General features: G+C 41.6%; 1 protein-coding gene across 1 annotated transcript; it reads left to right on the forward strand.

The window, feature by feature from the left end:
- Positions 1 to 431: 431 nt before the first annotated feature.
- ankrd13d (ankyrin repeat domain 13 family, member D) lies at positions 432 to 17,760 on the forward strand. The gene is made up of 16 exons (XM_084429929.1): positions 432 to 1,301; positions 1,413 to 1,548; positions 4,136 to 4,260; positions 4,593 to 4,638; positions 4,809 to 4,952; positions 5,526 to 5,715; positions 5,799 to 5,865; positions 6,858 to 6,939; positions 7,060 to 7,121; positions 7,660 to 7,790; positions 7,875 to 8,032; positions 9,361 to 9,474; positions 9,556 to 9,728; positions 10,778 to 10,857; positions 10,949 to 11,173; positions 17,200 to 17,760. Exons 1-16 carry the CDS (start codon positions 1,218 to 1,220, stop codon positions 17,261 to 17,263), a joined length of 1,881 nt encoding a protein of 626 aa, XP_084286055.1. The 5' UTR covers positions 432 to 1,217; the 3' UTR covers positions 17,264 to 17,760.
- The last annotated feature ends 253 nt before the right edge of the window (positions 17,761 to 18,013 follow it).

The raw sequence follows: 18,013 nt of genomic DNA on the forward strand, positions 1-18,013 counted from the left end.
TTCAGATCAAGATGCTTTCTGATCTCAGTTGAGTATAAATTCAGTTTAAGGTGCTGTCTGATCTTAGAGGAGTTTATAAATTCAGTTTAAGGTGCTGTCTGATCTCAGATGAGGTTATAAATTCAGTTTAAGGTGCTGTCTGATCTCAGATGAGGTTATAAATTGGTGCTGTCTGATGAATTTGCCAAATCCATCTGATGTTATTTGTTTTCAAATAAATTAATCTTTGAGATCAGACAACACCTCGAGCTGAATTTGTTGTCTGGTTAAAAAAAAAAAAAGTGTGTACATGATCCCCCCTGGCTCATCTCAGATGAGCTTATAGATTGTGGTCATGATGCAGTCTGATTTCAGATGAGTTTAATATTCATCATGTGATGTCATCTGATCTCAGGTGAGTTTATATATTCTGCACATGCTGCTGTCTGATCTCAGATGAGTCTCCATGCTGAAGCAAGGCGCATGAGGAGGGTCTCAGCACAGCCAAGCCTGCATCCGATGCATTTTTCACATGGACATGGGTGGAAATTAGGCCTCCGCTTGCTGTCTGCGCTGGTTTATCTGCATTTCCCCACCAGGTCATTACAGCCCGACAGGAATATAATGGAAACAAGTCATTTTCTCTATCGGTGGACAGTGAGAACATCATGTGTCAGCGAGCTCTACCAGCACTAGCCTGATGATGATGATGAGGAGGATGATGGGAAGCTATCTGCTAACTCAAGGATGCTTTACTCCAAATAAACCCCCAACTCATCCATGCTCTCGATTTTACCTCATTTAACGGAGCGCCGCTTATTTTTACCGTTCAATTTTTAATCATTTTAGCCTTGAAGGGGATATTTTATAAAGACTCGCAGATATTTTGACTTAGCCTCGCTAGCTAAGCAGCTGTTTGCTTAACTGTCAGAGGATATTTTCAGCAAACGGAGGGATTTACAGCAAAATAACACACGAATCAGTCCGGTAAAGAGTGTAAATGAGACATCTGGAGGACTGAGGGAATTAATTCACAGAGCAGATTAAACGACACATCTCATTAAATGAAATAAACGGTCCGTAAATAAACGCTTGTGTTGTTTAACTGTTAACGTTAGATGCAAAGGTGGCCGCTGACCAACAAACATTTTCTAAAAGCCTATTCGGCGACCAAACAAATAAAAAAAATTTGACAACGTAAAATAAAATATAGAAAACTTAAGTCCAACATCACTGAAATGGCTGAAGAGGCGTTTCCTTTACATTATCTGGTGTGGAACAATCAATACCAAGAACTGGACCGAGAGCTTCAGGAAAAGCAGGTGCATGGAGTAGTTTAAACTATTTATTATTTGATTTTAAATCATGGGCTTTCCCCTCTGTTAATATGTTTGTATTATTCTTTAATGTGTGTGTGTGTGTGTGTGTTGCAGCATGAGATGCAGCGGCTGGATGCGCGCGGGCGCACGCCGCTCGAGCTGTCAGTGTGTCTCGGGCACCTGGAGTCCACGCGGGTCCTGCTGAGACACAACGCTGATCCCACACACAGCAGCACACAGGGCTGGACAGGTACAGCAACCATTTCATCAACTACTTTAACCACTAACAGGGGCCATTGTAGGATTTCAATATCAGTTTAATTTTTTTAATTTTTTTTACATTTTGTTTGTATACCAGGGTAGGCATGAAAAGGCCTACAGGTTCTACACCACCTATCAAGTTAATCCCTGCATATTTAATTCATTTCTAACTAAACTAATATTCATTAATATTGATTAACAATATAGACTAGCTTTACTTTATATTACTGCAATTGTCTAGATTGTCTATATTTTATATTTTTAAATGGTATTCTTTTTAACTACATTTTTGCAGTAAAATGAACTTTAAAGAAGATCTACATTTATCATTTTCATTCATGGAGACGTGGAAACTGTGCCATGGTTTAGTGGAGGATTCCTGTCACCTGGTGGAAAACAATAGCCTAGAAATCTAGACGCCCCCTAGCGGCAGCACATTTTATTTTGCAGCCAGTGTCGTCTGGCAACTCTCCGTTGGCTTGCGAGCTGGAAAAAACAAAGTCTAGTCAGGCCAATCCCATCATGTATAGAGTCGGTGGGCGGGCTTAACAAAATGATGGCAGAGTTGTGACGGTTCCGCGTGAATTCCCTGCTACTTGAAAACAAAGAAGATGGCTTTCGAATCGGCTTTGGCCGCGACTCTGGAAGACTTGGAGTTAAGCTTTTCTTTGAGAAAAGAACAAAGAACGGTGTTGTGCCGAATTTCGACCCCCACCAAATTATTACCCCCTTAGCACTGGTAGGTTTAGGATTAGTTGTGGGGGAGGGGTTAGGATTAGGCAGTCAGGTACTAACTTCAACTGGGGGGTAATAATTTGGCAGGGGGTCGGAATTCGGCACAACAACGGCACTGAAGTCATTCTTAAAAAAGGAAGATGTGTTCGGAGTTTTGCCGACCGGATACGGCAAAAGTTGAATCTATCAACTAGCTCCGCAAGTGGGAAAACGCTCTGGTTGGTTGTAGCGCTATTCTATTGCGTGCAGAGGGAATTTGAAAGACAACCGTTTATACTGCCCCTCGGATTGAGCCCTGCCAATGGTGTGTTCCCAGACCCAACATCTTAATGTGGGTCTGGCTTGTCAGTAGCCTGGGAAAACCCAGACAAACTTCCGGCAAATTTAGATTTGCTCTGCAAGTAGTCTGGCAAAGAGCCCATTCAAGCCCATTTCTAATCCATCCAAATCGAGGCACCAATCAGAAACGTTGGTGATTAACGTAGGAAATTAAATTAGATTTAATAGAGGATTTTAACTGTGACAAGATGATTGACAGGGCAGTTTACATGACAGGATACATGCGACAGATCTGTCCGATAAAGATGACAAAGTAGTATGTCCCAAAGCTTGCCTACTTTTTTGCTACACATTCAAAAGTAAATACCTTTTCTTCACAAAAAGAGTACATACTTTTATGGCGTAGTGTAACTTGGGACGCAGCATATGGCTTTACATGATGACGATCGCTCTGATTGGTTTTAGGTCTATCCAATTGCGCCCAGAGGCATTTGAGCGACGTCCGTTGGTGACGCCCCTTTGGAAATGAGTTATTAATGAAGCTTTGCCAGACCATAACTCAGTTACTACTGAGAATGGTCTGGTTTTAACCAGGCTAGCTTGTCAGGCTAAGAAAACAAACACTTAACATGAAAATGACATGAAATTACCTTTGTAACCAGTAGATGGAAGCAGAGGAGCACTCATTAGCTAATTTGCCATTTCCACTCCCTTTTATAGTTCTTTTTTACCATACTGTCTATGTTTTTTACATATTTTGCTTTTTATTATAAAATGAATATTATATCAAACCAATAACTGGTTGTTGTTGTCAAGCACATCATTGTTTGTTATGCCAAGGCTGAGTTACCTACTCTGGTCATGCGGAGAAGTTGAAATTTTGGTAATGTTTAATTCAAATCCAGCAGTGATTTTTATATAATAACTCCTTATTTTTCTCTCAGTTTATCCACTTCAAATGTACACTCTAATCTTTGCTCAAATAACCTGTTAAATCTCAATGTTCCTTGGGTGTGAACAGAGCTTGGAAAAAAAGATTTTAAGTGCAATCCTTCTGTTCCTTGAAATAATCTACAAAATATTTTAAAGTTGTCCATGCTTCAATCATAAATTAATTTAAGGTTGTAGGTTAAAAACTGTTTTATCTCTTGCTAAATTGTTGCTGTGATTTCAGATTGTGTTGTATTGTATTGTGGTTGGTATTGTAATATCTCAATCAGCTTTTAACCTTGCTAAATAAAGGAAAATTTAATGAAAAAATTATAATAAAATAAACAAACGGTATTTAACAGCTTTTAAGCATCTTTATGAACCATAAATATTAGAAATAGAATTGTATTATTCATATTTTAAATTTAAATGGAAGCATTGTGGAAAAGCACTTCTAGTGCCTTCTCATTCTGGAGAATATCTTTTTTTATTCCTCAGAAAAGACAAAAACAAAATAATACAGGTCTGAAATCACACAGAGGTCAATATTAGTAATTAAGTGTATAATTTAAATTTTTCCCACCACGCGCATCTTTAGTATATCTCACGGGTGTGTTGTATTGTGTGTGCAGTTTTGCAGGAAGCAGTGAGCACTGGAGACCCTGAGCTGGTGCAGCTGGTCCTTCAGTACAGAGACTTCAGAAGAGCCACAGAGAGACTGGCTGGTATTCCTGAGCTTCTGAGCAAACTCAGACAGGTGATGCACAAGCACACACACCGCCTGATTGAACAAATAACAAAGTAATAACTCAACTACTATAAGTAAATCCAACCTTTATTGCAAATTGCGGCTGCAGGATTGTTTATATTGTTGCAAAATGTAACTGTATTATCACCCGGTTCTAATCTGCTGAATGCGATAAGGCATTAGGAAAATAATATAATCATTAACATGATTTTCTGTAAAGCTGCTTTGAAACGGTGTGTATTGTGAAATGCGCTATATGAAATTGACCGATCAGGTACAATGTTGTTTTGAATCAACATCCTCTCTCAGAAAGCATTCCAGCTTGTTGTCTTTTCCTGCAGGCACGCGATTTCTATGTGGAGATGAAATGGGAATTTACTAGCTGGGGTAAGTTGAAGAGCTAAAGTGTTGGGAAAGACCCACAAACTCGTTCGCTTTCCCTGTAGATCACTACTGCCCTAGATAGCAACTTTAACCGTTTCAGCACCACATGCGTGGACAGCTCCTGTGATCAATTGCTCCTGACAGTCAGTTGTCATTCTCTTTCAATTGCTCAGTTCCTCTAGTGTCGAAAGTTTGTCCAAGCGATGTGTATCGTGTATGGAAAAGCGGTTCATGTTTGCGGGTCGACACCACTTTGTTGGGCTTTGAGCACATGACCTGGCTTAAGGGCCGACGCAGCTACATCTTTAAAGGTGGAGGTGAGTCTTTAAAGCGGCAATATTATCATATGTACGTTTTGATTTTGTTTTTTGGGGTTTACTAGAATAGGTAGAGTGTTTAAAAAAACACATTATTTTCACATATTTTACATTGTTGCAGCACCTCTCTTCCCAGTCTGTCAGTAACACTCTGTTTAGTTTCTGTCTCTGTGAAGCCCCTCCTTCTGAAAAGCGCAATGTGCTCTGATTGGTCGGCTGGATCAGTGTGTTGTGATTGGGTGTGTGTTTCAGAAATGTCACGCCTCTTACCATAACCACAGGTTTCAACATTACTAACTCAACTCAACCACCCCTTTATTATGCTTGTGCCTTGGGTGGGAATTATTTAAATGAGGAATACAGTGACGTGATCGTTCCTGGAAGAAAACTCAAGACCACAATCGAGGCGTTTCAGGGAGTTCAGAAACAGTGCGCACTGATATAGAGAATAACTCCCTTTGGAGTGACTTCGTAACTTTGCAGACCTTTTTCATTCTCAAACAGCAACATTACACACAAAGAAAGCTTAATAGGTCCTCTTCAGGGGTCTGAAGTGGCTTGTGTATTTTGCAGAGAGTGGGGCAATGGTGATGGAGGTGGACCACGAGAAGCAGGTGGTGTACACAGAACCGCTGTCTCTGTCTCCACGCGACACTCCCTCACTGCTCGCCGCCATGATGCCCTCACAGGAGAACACGGCCCAGAGACTCACCTCACCTATAGTGTCCACTCACCTCAACACACGCAACGTTGCCTTTGAGAGGTACAGGAAGAGTTTTCCCACAGATATTAATTACTGTCTGTGAGGAATTCTTACTTAATTCTCTGTTCTGTGCTGTACTGTAGAAATAAGTCTGGGATTTGGGGATGGCGCTCAGAGAAGACAGAGGTTGTAAGTGGATATGAATCAAAGGTGGGTCTTAATTTTTACTTTAAGCGGCATTTAAATGTGCAGGAAGCGATTTCTGAGAAACATATTTGAAATCGACACCCAAACAAACAAAGCCCTCCCTTTATTGCTCCGCCCCTCAAATAAGAAACAACACGCTATGCAACATTCAGCTTGAGCAAGTATGGATGAATCAGCGGTGATTCAACAACAACGACAGCATATCCGAGTTGCTATGTAACATATGTTACTCACATATAAAGCAGAAACAACGTAACCTCGGCGTCCATTTTCCAGCCTTCCTACTTTGGTCTCTCCAGCCATGGAAATCTTTTCTAATATTAACAGGGGTCCTAAAACTATTGCCTGATTGTAACCCTTCATCTATCAATTATATTCCTCTGACCTTTTTTTTGTAATGTCTCTCAGTCACCTCTCTTTCTACAGTCTTTTTTCAAATCTCCCTCTTGCTCAATCTCTCCTCCCCCATCACGAGTGGACACGCCCCCTACTGCTGATTGGCTATATGTGCTGTTGTGCTCTGTGGATTGGTCCGTTTTTTTTAATCCTGTTTATACAGCCAGGAATAAGTACAAACACAATATTTTTGTTCAGCACACACACAGAGCAAATATACAAAAATCTATCAAAAATTGTTTGTTTAGGTGTTGATTTAAATTTTCAACGGCGTTTCTCAGAAATCGCGGTAACACTTTATTTTACAGTGTCCTTGTTACATATGTTACATGTACTTACCATAGTAATAACAGTAAATTATGCATAATTACATGCTACTAACCTAAATCCTAATCCTACCCTAACCCTATAGTAAGTACATGTAGTTAATTAATATTACTCAGTACGTAAATATATAATTACACTGTGACAATGACACCTTAAAATAAAGTGTAACCGAAATCGCTCACTGCACCTTTAACTTTGAGTCCTGCTGAAAACACCTGTGCACTGGGACTAAATGGGCTCCCTAATTGCTTTTTATAATGACATAATTGTAGGTTTACAGTGCCTGTAATGTGGAGTTAGTGACACGTTCTCGGACTGAACACCTTTCTGATCAGGACAAGTGTAGGAGTAAAGGTACATAAACCCATACAGTTAGAAAAATGCTGCTGACAGGCAATTTAACTAATAAATATACAGTGTGAGACTTTTGTACGGTCACCTTCTACACACTCCTGGCCTCCTCTGTGCTTTCAGGATCTAGAACTCCTCTACAGTCGTTCCTCGGCATTGCTGAGCAACACGTCTCTAGCACTGGGGTGAGTGCGATCAGTGGTCACTTGCATATCATTTTATTTGTTATTTACATTTTCAATATATATATATATATATATATATATATATATATATATATTTTTTTTTTTTACTATTATTAGAATTTTTGTTTTAAAAATATTCTTAAAAATATAAAGTAATAATATATTTAGGAATTAAAATAACTAAATATAAAAAAAAAAAAAAAAAAATGTTTCGCTTGTATGTTTGACTTGTGATGTTCTTCCTCCCTTTTTTTTCTTTTCTATTTATTTGTTTTGAATAATCCCTGTAATGCCAAAAATGATTAAAATGATTAAAAAATAACCACAAACATAAAAAAAAACTCAATAAACATATAAACTACCATTAAAAATGTTGGGGTTAGTTCGATAAAAAAATAAAAAAAATAATAATTAATACTTTTATTCAGCAAGGATGCATAAACTGATCAAACATAAAAACATTTATAATGTTACAAAAGATTTCTTTTTTAAACAGATGCTGTTCTTTAAAAACTTCATTTGTATATTGTGTTTGTAGAGTCAGGTTTCTCAGTGCGCCAGTCCCCATAACCCAACAGCCATCACAGCAGAGGAGTACTTCGATGCAGAGTTTAATCTGAACGGCAGAGATATTGGGCGGCCCATTGAGCTTACCAGCAAAGTGCAGAGGTAACTCCAAAGTGCCATGAGTGAACAGTGTTTGTACGTGAATTATGAATATTTGGTTTGTCTCTATACCTCTGTCTTTCTCAGGTTTAAAGCCACTCTGTGGTTGAGTGAAGCTCATCCTCTCTCGCTGGCTGAGCAGGTGACGCCCATCATTGACCTCATGGCCATATCTAACGCCCACTTTGCCAAGCTGCGTGATTTCATCACCCTACGCCTACCACCTGGCTTTCCTGTAAAGATAGGTGAGAAGAAGAGACACATTACATTCAACAATATTTCTTAATACACGTTTTTTGTCTTATTGTTATTAACTTTATCTGTGCACATTCAATTTGTTTTTGATATCTTATTTAAAATATTGTTTTACTCAGAAATACACCAAAGATTGTTGCCAATGCAAATTTAAAGTGCCCCTATTATGCTTTTTCAGATATTACATGTAGTGTGTAATATGGCTGTTTGTGAATGTAAAAGGTCTGAAAGTTTCAAAGATCAAAATGCAGATAAATTAAGTTATTGTCTCTGTTTAAAGGAACACGCCGACTTTTTGGGACTTTAGCTTATTCACCGTATCCCCCAGAGTTAGATAAGTCCATACATACCCTTATCTCCGTGCGTGCCGTAACTCTATCTGACGCACCCACCGCTAGCCTAGCTTAGCACAAAGACTGGAGATAAACAGCTCCAGCTAGCATACTGCTCCCAATAAGTGACAAAATAACGCCAACATTTCTTGTTGGTAATACATGAAATAACGCACTGCTACTTCTGCGGAGTGATTTACTCCAACTCTGAGCGAACTCTCTGCTCCTCACCACGGGGCTTCTCAGGTGCTGCGAGCAAATCACTCCGCAGAAGTAGCAGTGCTTCGCCTTCTGAGAATATAGTTCCCAGTATGTATACGGTTAGAAGATGGCTGTGCCTCATGTGACCTTATTATTTGTATTTGTACAAATCACATACATTATCATAAATTATTTTGTCACTTATTGGGATTAGTATGCTAGCTGGAGCCGTTTACCTGCAGTCTTTGTGCTAAGCTAGGCTAGCGGTGGGTGCGTCAGACAGAGTTACGGCATGCACGGAGATGAGAAGGGTATGTATGGACTTATCTAACTCTGGGGGATACGGTGAATAAGCTAAAGTCCCAAAAAGTCAGCGTGTTTCTTTAAAAGAAAGAAGCGATTTTGAACTTCCTGAAACAAGGTTTCAGTAATTCCAGTCTTACTTTTCTAATTATTTATTTGTATAATACCAGCCAACGGTCTTCATTGGCTACCCGCAAACAACATTTGCTTTGACCCTCAAACACTTGTAGACCAATCATAGCAGACTTGGCCATCTGACCAATCAGAGCAGAGTGAAAAAAAGGGGGTTAGAGAGACTGAATGCTTTATCGAACCGTTTCAGACACTGTGAGAAAAGGCGTGATGCTACACTGTATATTATGAGAAAATGAAAGTGTTTTTTGACCTTGGATGCATGTAAACCTATTGTAGGAGACCTCCAAAACAAAATTAGGAACCTGTAAAATAGCATAAATTGACTTTAATCATGTCCTTACTCTTAGAAATTCCTCTCTTCCACGTGTTGAATGCTCGAGTGACATTCAGCAATCTTTGTGGCTGTGATGAGCCGGTCAGTTCTGTGACTGTACAATCTCCACAAGGAGCCACAGAGGCTGGTACGCATCTCTTCTGTTCAGGTCACAAGTTCCTCTGGCTGTAACTGTGCTGGTTGTTCACTCTCACATCACTGCTTTCAGGTCAGACTCCTCCTCCTCTGCAGTGTGAAGTAGACCCGTCTGTGTTTGAGCCTCCCCCAGAATACACCACACTTGGACCAGGCCGCAGTGAACCGATGAGAGATGAGGATGATAATTTACTCCAGTTCGCCATACAGCAGAGCCTGCTGGACGCGGGAACAGAGAGTGACCAGGTATTGGCATCTATCAGATGGTATGTCCATGGACCAGCATTCAGACTGTCTGATGTATATTGCACTTTCTTGATCTGGCAAGCTCTATTCTGATTGGCTGGCTACACTCAACTTCTCAGAGTCGGTGCACTTTTTTTTTATCACTCTGCCTGGAAACAAGATTGTTGATTTCTGATTTTGAGAGAGAACAAATCTCTGGATTAGATAAAAAAAAAATTCTTGCATCAAATCTTTCAATTACTGTAGATATCCAAAATACCTACAAATAGAACTGTATTTTCCACTTTATGTCTGTGAAATAATCAATACATGTTATTTTTGGGGCGAAAATAAAGTCGGATTTAGGTTAATTACTGTAAAGCTGCTCATAAACCTATACTGCTCTGCAATTATTACATTATTGTAATATATACAGCAAATTACAGAATCCAGACATAAATGTAGTACTTTATTTCATTCTATTTTCACAGGTGTGGAGATATATATATACACATATATATACACACCTGTGAAAATAGAATTTTTTTTTTTATTTTTTTTAAGTGTCCCTGTAACCTTGTAAAGCAATTTTTTCTGTTACGTTCATGCAAAAACAAAACATTCCATGATTAGTAACTATAGATATTTGGACAGTAACCTTTTTTTTTTTACTAAAATAAGCTGTTACCATAAACCAGCCACCATAACAAATTATATAATCATCTCCTGATTAATTTATTTAACCACCATCTGATTTTTTGGTGCTGTAACCAAGAATGCATCCACAGATGGAACCTGACTTGTCGTTATTAATTTAATTGAACCATTCATGTGCACAACGAGCATGTTTGCAATGCTCAATGCTGCAAAAATCATGTTAATGCAACATGAACAGATCTAAGTAGATGCTGAAATTAACACTTTTCACGATTAAGTAGTTCTAGAAGCCAGAATATTAATCATTATTAGTCAATGCTAAACAATTAGCAGACATCAGCTTTTCATTATTCCCTCCACTGCTTTCCACCCACTCCCTCATTTCTCTTTCTTTTCCTGTGTGTTTTCTGTAGGTGACCATATGGGAGGCTCTCACTAACACTCGACCATCTTCTCAGCCTCCGCTTTATGAGGAGGACTCTCAGCTTGAGAGGTGTGTGGATCAACAACAGTGTGTAGATTGAGTGTGAGGATGTGCATATCAGGTGTTCATCTGCTTTGAAATGTGACTGTCTCTCTGATAGGGCGATTCAGGAATCTCTGTCTTTGTCACTGGTTGGAGGGGAGAGTGGAGAGTCAGATCCTGGCCTGCCGTTATCCCCATCTGATCCCTCCCTCAACTCACCCCCGTGTTACAGCTCACTGGCCGAGCCTCGAGCGCCGGGAGCGTTTGCCGTGGCCACCAGTTTTGATGAACAGCTACGCATCGCAATGGAGCTTTCATGCAGAGAACAAGAGGAGTTAGACAGGTACGAATGATGTAGGAGCAGAAATGACAGAATCCATAGACATAAGCTCTGTTCCCAAACCTATTGAGGGTTTCAAGTAGAGGTCGACCGACCGATTAATCTGCACCGATAACCGATTGTTCCATCCATACCGATAGTTTTTTCGTGTTGCGTCCGTTACTGGAGCGGCTGAGAAGGGTGCGCTGTCATTATACAGTACCAGACCGCCATCTAGAGGCGAAATAAAAAACTACCACAGACACCTTGTGGAGTTTGTTTTGACACGTGAGCGGAACACTTCAGATGCGAATTTAAAACAGACAATGAAACACTCAACGCGCTCCGGCCCGCTCATCCGCACAAAACAGTGCCTGGTGGCTTGAGAACGCAAACCCTGCAATAGATTCCAAGGTGCAAGCCTTGTAAAATTTAGGGAATAAAAAGGTTATCTCTGCGCAAACCTCAAAAACGCAAACCCACAAAAACGCTGACGGCGTGCACATTTGCATCACGTGTTTAGTCTATAGGTATGCGCGTTTGAATGTATATGTGCGCGGGTGTGTAGTCCTTCTTTACAAACCAACCCTCAACAAACTACTTGTCTGGCCTTAAAAATGTGTACAAATTATTTATCGCTTCCACGGAGCCACGTGAACCGGAATTATCCCGACAACGTTTTATCTGTACAGAGGGAAGGAACAATGTGACAAAAACACACGCAAGTCCAACCCAAATGTTTACTGTCATGATTGTTACCATCTATTTGCATTAGTTTATATCCAGCTGGTCGCTTTAATGCATTCGTTATGCAGCGAAGTTGCATATTTAAAGCTAGTGACATGAGAAAGCAAACTGATGTTCATGCAGCCGACAAACATATAAAACGCATTCGATTTCAGTTTGGGTTTTTTATCATCACTGTAATACATATTTTGTTATTTTGAATAGATAATCAAGTATTCTAAAATAAAAGCAAATAAAGTGTGAGTATACATACAGTATAGGCTACATATGTGTATGGCATTTGTGTGTAGATATTTAAAGATGGCCGTCTTTAAGCATGACTATTTGGATTTATATGAAATAGTAACACTTTATGAGTCTGTTTGCAACATTAACTAAGGTTAATAAAAGTATTGTTCATTGTTTATTTCAACATTTACTAATACATTTTTATATTTTTAAGTTGTCTCTTAAACTCTTGTCACTATGAACTAACATGAATGATCAAGGTATAATTAATATATATATTTTTTATATTTAAAAAGTACAGTACATTTTCATGGTTCAGTACTGTTGCTACATTTTTGCAATGAAGGTCAGCACAATTTTATGTGTTATGTTTGTTTTCCTTCAGTATCCATTTAAAAAACGTATGGTTGATTAATTGTTTATCGGCCAGCGTGGGCAAACCTACTTATCGTTATCGGTAAAACACACTATCGGTTGACCTCTAGTTTCAAGGCATCATAGACTCCTGACACAAAGCCTCATTTTTAAATAATGTTTTGTTTTGTTTTGTTGCACTATATTCAACATGACAAGAACATTTACTTCACATTTTTGTCCCTATAACATTATATGTTTTTTTTTTTTACTTACTTTTTCTTTTTTCACTTGCAGCATTATTTATATGCAATATGTCAGTTTCTAAGAATCTATATTAGTCAAAAACACAAATATAGTTTTTCGAATACGAAAATACGAATTGTATTTCGTATTTTCATTGTGGCAACAATGATGTTCTAAAAACCTTAACGGTTTTCCTTGGCGATTTTGAAAAGTTTCGTGTACAAACGACAACGTTGTCAAAATGATCTCGTTCACATGGATACACGAAAACGATTAAAAAGGCTGTATTATTCATGCCAGGCCAGTAGTTGGCGATGTCACTTTGCAAAGAAACTACGCACTTATAGACTGAACACATAATACACATATGCATGGCGTCACCTATTTCACAAATTCTAGTTCCCTTACGAGAACATTCTCTCGTACTGCGTTGTAAACGGTGTGGGAAAACTCCTTTTCTCGAGAATATTGAAGCCTTTATTTTAAAACGCATTGCAGCTGCACAGCGAGAACATCATAGCTCGCGCGAGTGAGCTGATTGGATGTGCTGCGGCAACTGCACAAACCTATGGCGAATGAGCAGAAGCGCGCGATCCAATAGGAGTGCTTGGCGCCCTGCCAGACTCAAGCGCGCCAATTTACACATGACAGGAGAGTATAAATTGAGAGAAAATTCCACCGTCAGATGTGATTTTACCTCTGGCTCATCGGGCTCTGGCTTGGCAGGCCATCCCCGGAGTCTCAGATTGGGTGATGAACATTATAAAGCGCGGCTACTCGCTTCAGTTCGCCCGCAGACCACCGCGCTTTAGCACTATTATACAAACCACGGTAAGGAGCACCATAGCTCATGTCCTCTGCACCGAGGTTTCATGTCTGCTGGCGAAAGGGGCTATCGAGATAGTCCCCGCATCACAAAGCGAGTCGGGGTTTTACAGTCGTTATTTTCTCGTTCCGAAGAAAGACGGTGGCTGGAGACCCATTTTAGATCTCAGACATCTGAACAAGGCCCTCATGTCACGGCCACTCAGAATGCTTACAACCAGACATATCCTAGCGCAAATTCACCCAGGAGACTGGTTCTTTTCAGTGGATCTAAAAGACGCGTACTTTCACATCCAAGTGAACCCCCACCACAGGCCATTCTTGAGATTCACCTTCGAGGGGCAGATATATCAGTACACAGTCCTACCATTTGGACTGGCACTGGTGCCTCGTACATTCACGAAGTGCATGGATGCAGCTCTCTTCCCCCTGAGACAGCGCATTCTGAACTACCTCGACGACTGGCTCATACTGACCCAGTCAGAGGCGGAGTCCCATACTCACAAAACCTGGCTCCTCAGCCATCTGGAATGTCTCGGGCTCAAGGTAAACTTTTCCAAGAGTATACTGTCTCCCAGCCAACGTATCACGTTCCTGGGTACAGTTCTCGACTCCGTACTTATGAGAGCATGGCCCACCTCGGTCCGGGCTCTGTCAATTCAGCGGCTCGCCGCGTCGTTCAAAGAGGGCTCCTATGTACCCCTCCGAACGTTTCAGAGGATTTTGGGCCTTATGGCGTCAGCATCATCAGTACTCCAACTAGGCCTACTGCAAATGCGTCCTCTTCAGCTGTGGCTAGCACCTCAAGTACCACCCCATGCATGGCGCTCGGAACTTTTGAAGATCAGGGTGGACCAGCGCTGTATCAGAGCTCTGGACCCCTGGAAAAACACCAGCTAGTACCAGCAGGGTGTGAGCATGGGTTTGGTCTCAGAGAGGAGGGTCATTTCGACAGACGCTTCCAACCTCGGTTGGGGAGCCCTGTACGAGGGCAGGTCTGCCTCCGGCCTCTGGTCGAGCTCGGAGAAACGCCTACACATCAACTGCCTCGAGATGAGAGCGGTATTCTAGCCCTAAAAACCTTCCTCCCGTATCTGGCGGGACGTCTTGGTCCGCACGGACAACATGTCAGTGGTCTCCTATATAAATTGCCAGGGCGGCCTCAGGTCCCGCAACCTGGTCCCAACCAACCTGCGCTGACTCAGGGCAGCTCACGTGCCGGGCACGATGAACACAGGAGCAGACATGCTTTCTCGGGGCAATGTTCCCCCAGAAGAATGGTCACTCCACCCCCAGATGGTTCTCCTGCTATGGGAGGTCTTCGGGAAGGCAGAGGTGGACCTTTTCACCTCAGAAGACAACTGTCACTGCCCAATCTTCTTCTCAAAGAACAGGGACGCGCTGGCCCATGAGTGGCCCAGCTTCCCCCTTTATGCGTTCCCCCAGGTCATCGAATGGATCAGGAACACCAACTGCGCAGTCCTACTGGTAGCCCCCCTCTGGCGAACCCAGATTTGGTTCCCAGAGCTAATGCAACTGTCTGTGACAGCTCCGTGACCAATCCCGCTGAGGAGTGACCTCCTTGCGCAGGCAAACAGGACTATCTGGCACCCCCGTCCCGATTTGTGGGCCCTCCATGCATGGCCACTCATCGGGTACCCCGGGACCTCCCAGAAGGTGTCCTGAATACCATTATGGAGGCTAGAGCTCTGTCTACTAGACGTCTCTACCACCTTAAATGGTCAGTGTTCTCTAGCTGGTGTTTAGCTTGGAACCTCGACCCACACACTTGCGAAGTACCAACGGTACTTTCCTTTCTCCAAGAGCTACTGGACGCGGGACGTTCCCCCTCCACGCTCAAAGTATACGTGGCAGCTATCGCAGCCTTCCATGTGCTGGTGGCCGGCTCATCCTTAGGAAAAAGCGACCTCATAGTTCGCTTCCTTAAAGGAGCCAGAAGGCTTAACCCGCCTCGGCCACCTTCAGTGTCGGCTTGGGACCTCTCTTTGGTCCTAGGGGCTCTTAAGGGGCCTCCCTTCGAGCCACTTCAGTCGGTTGATTTAAGACCTCTCTCTCTTAAAACCGCCCTGCTGTTGGCACTGGCGTTGACTCTAAAGTCGTCCTTAAACCAAGACACAGATATGTACCAAAGGTGCTCTCAACACCGTTCAGAGCCCAGGTTATTTCGCTATCCACCCTCCCAGTTTCGGGAGAAGACCGTGCTCTCACGCTCTGCCCCGTCAGAGCTCTGAGAATATATTTGGAGTGTTCGGCCTCTTTCAGACAGTCCGAACAGCTCTTTGTCTGTTTCGGGGGCCGCACCAAAGGGCTGCCGGTCACAAAACTTACGCTATCTAGATGGATAGTCGATGCTATTGCTCTGGCATACACCTCACTGGGCCTCCCGTGTCCCATAGGTGTAAGAGCTCACTCCACAAGAGGCATGGCTTCCTCTTGGGCATGGTCCAGTGGAGTTCCTATCGAAGATATTTGTGCGGCGGCCGGCTTGTCCGCTCCGTCCACATTTGCAAGGTTTTATAACCTAGAGGTTCCTGCTCTGCAGGCATGAGTTCTCTCCATCTAGACCCTGGCTCTATGGACCCAGGCCGGTGTGGAACTCAGACACACTGTTGTGACTTCATTTATATGTGGGAATAATATTCTAGGTCCCTGGCTCTGTCGACCCAGCCCTATACTGATTTCTGAGTGGCTTTGTGCTTCACTTTATACTTGCATATCATTTTAGACCCGACGCTCCGGTCTGTGATATTCAGACTATTCTGTAATAGTCCTGGGGCTCCCTGGATTCTCAGAGAAGTCACAAGCGAATAGCACGGCGTTATAAAATGGGTTCCCACAGCGTTTACAACGCAGTACGAGAGAACGTTCTCATAAGGGAACGTACTTGGTTACTTACGTAACCTCAGTTCCCTTAGAGATAAGGGAACGAGTACTGCGTTGCCTTGCCGTGCTGTTTCGCTCATATCAGGTGTTTCGCTTTAGTCGATATAGACCTGTCATATGGCGAATTTTCTCTCAATTTATACTCTCTTGTCACGTGTAAATTGGCACGCTTGAGTCTGGCAGGGCGCCAAGTGCTCCTATTGGATCGCGCGCTTCTGCTCATTCGCCATAGGTTTGTGCATTTGCCGCAGCACAGCCAATCAGCTCACTCGCGCGAGCTATGATGTTCTCGCTGTGCAGCTGCAATGCGTTTTAAAATAAAGGCTTCAATATTCTCGAGAAAAGGAGTTTTCCCACAGCGTTTACAACGCAGTACTCGTTCCCTTATCTCTAAGGGAACCGAGGTTACTTAAGTAACCAAGTGCGTTTTTGTAGTTTACACGGAGACGAGAACGGTAATGTTTTCAAAAACTAGCACTTAAAAACTTTCTTTTTTTCTTCTTTTTTTTAAGTTTGCGTTTTCAAGCCCCCAAAACGCTTGTGTAAATGAAAGGCCAGAAGTTTTTAGTTCAAAACAGTGTTGTGTAAACAGCCCCCTTAATGTGAGCGATTTTCCACTTACCACATCATCTCATGAGTTCAATAGAGAATAAACGTAACTATTCAAATTAATATAAAACGTGGAACAGTTTATGTTTCTCCTCATTTGTATCAGCCAATAACATTCCTCCTTTTGTTCCCTAAAGGAAGTGGAGGGAAGAGGAGGATGAGCTGGAGAGGATACTACAGCTGTCTCTCACAGAGAAGTAACTGTAGCAATGCTAGATGTGGGTTTAAAGGAGTAATTTATTGGTTGTGTTTTTTTCTCCAATGTTAAATTATTATTCTTATAGATTCATCACTCTCTATTTCTTTTCCAAAATAATAAAGATGGGATAGCAAGAGGAATTGGAGAGAGAGAGAGAGACAGTGTGTGTGTGTGTGTGTGTGTGTGTGTGTGTGTGTGTGTGTGTGTGTGTGTGTGTGTCAAGACTGAAACAATTCATAAGAGATGATAAAACATGGCATGAAAATGTGATTGATTTCCTCTCAGTTCCACTGTCTTTTGAGTGATACCAGGTCAACTTCATTGTATAATGATACAGATGAAAATGTGAATATAAATTATGAATATTGATGACTATGATAATGCATAAAGGTAAAGTACTGAAAATACTATTGCGTACAATAATGAGTTTACGTATGGTGGATGATAATAACATGAAAGTATAAGTATTAAATGTTGCTCAAACACTTTCACAACAATGACTTCTGTTATGATGTTTTTGTGTGCATGGGGAAGCGACCATCTAAGTCTAAGATGTATAGATAAGGAACTTACTGAAGCACTTAAAATATATTAGCATCAAGGATGTAAAGGGTGTTGTAGGCTTCAGAAAAGCTGCCGTCCACACAGATCTGCATCTGCACAGCAAGTGTGGTTTAGATGCGCCAGAGTTCCAGTGTTTCTATTATTAATCTTAAACTGCTGTCATTTTGTTATGTAAGAAAACTGAATCA

The sequence above is a fragment of the Rutilus rutilus genome (assembly GCF_951802725.1).
Source record: "Rutilus rutilus genome assembly, chromosome: 14".
Classification (NCBI taxonomy): Eukaryota; Metazoa; Chordata; class Actinopteri; order Cypriniformes; family Leuciscidae; genus Rutilus; species Rutilus rutilus.

Coding starts and splice junctions, on each gene's coding strand:
- ankrd13d (XM_084429929.1), top strand. CDS start 1,218: ATGGCTGAAGAGGCGTTTCCTTTACATTATCTGGTGTGGAACAATCAA. Junction 8,033..9,360: donor TGGCTTTCCTGTAAAGATAG/GTGAGAAGAAGA, acceptor CCTTACTCTTAG/AAATTCCTCTCTTCCACGTG. Junction 10,858..10,948: donor GAGGACTCTCAGCTTGAGAG/GTGTGTGGATCA, acceptor TCTCTCTGATAG/GGCGATTCAGGAATCTCTGT.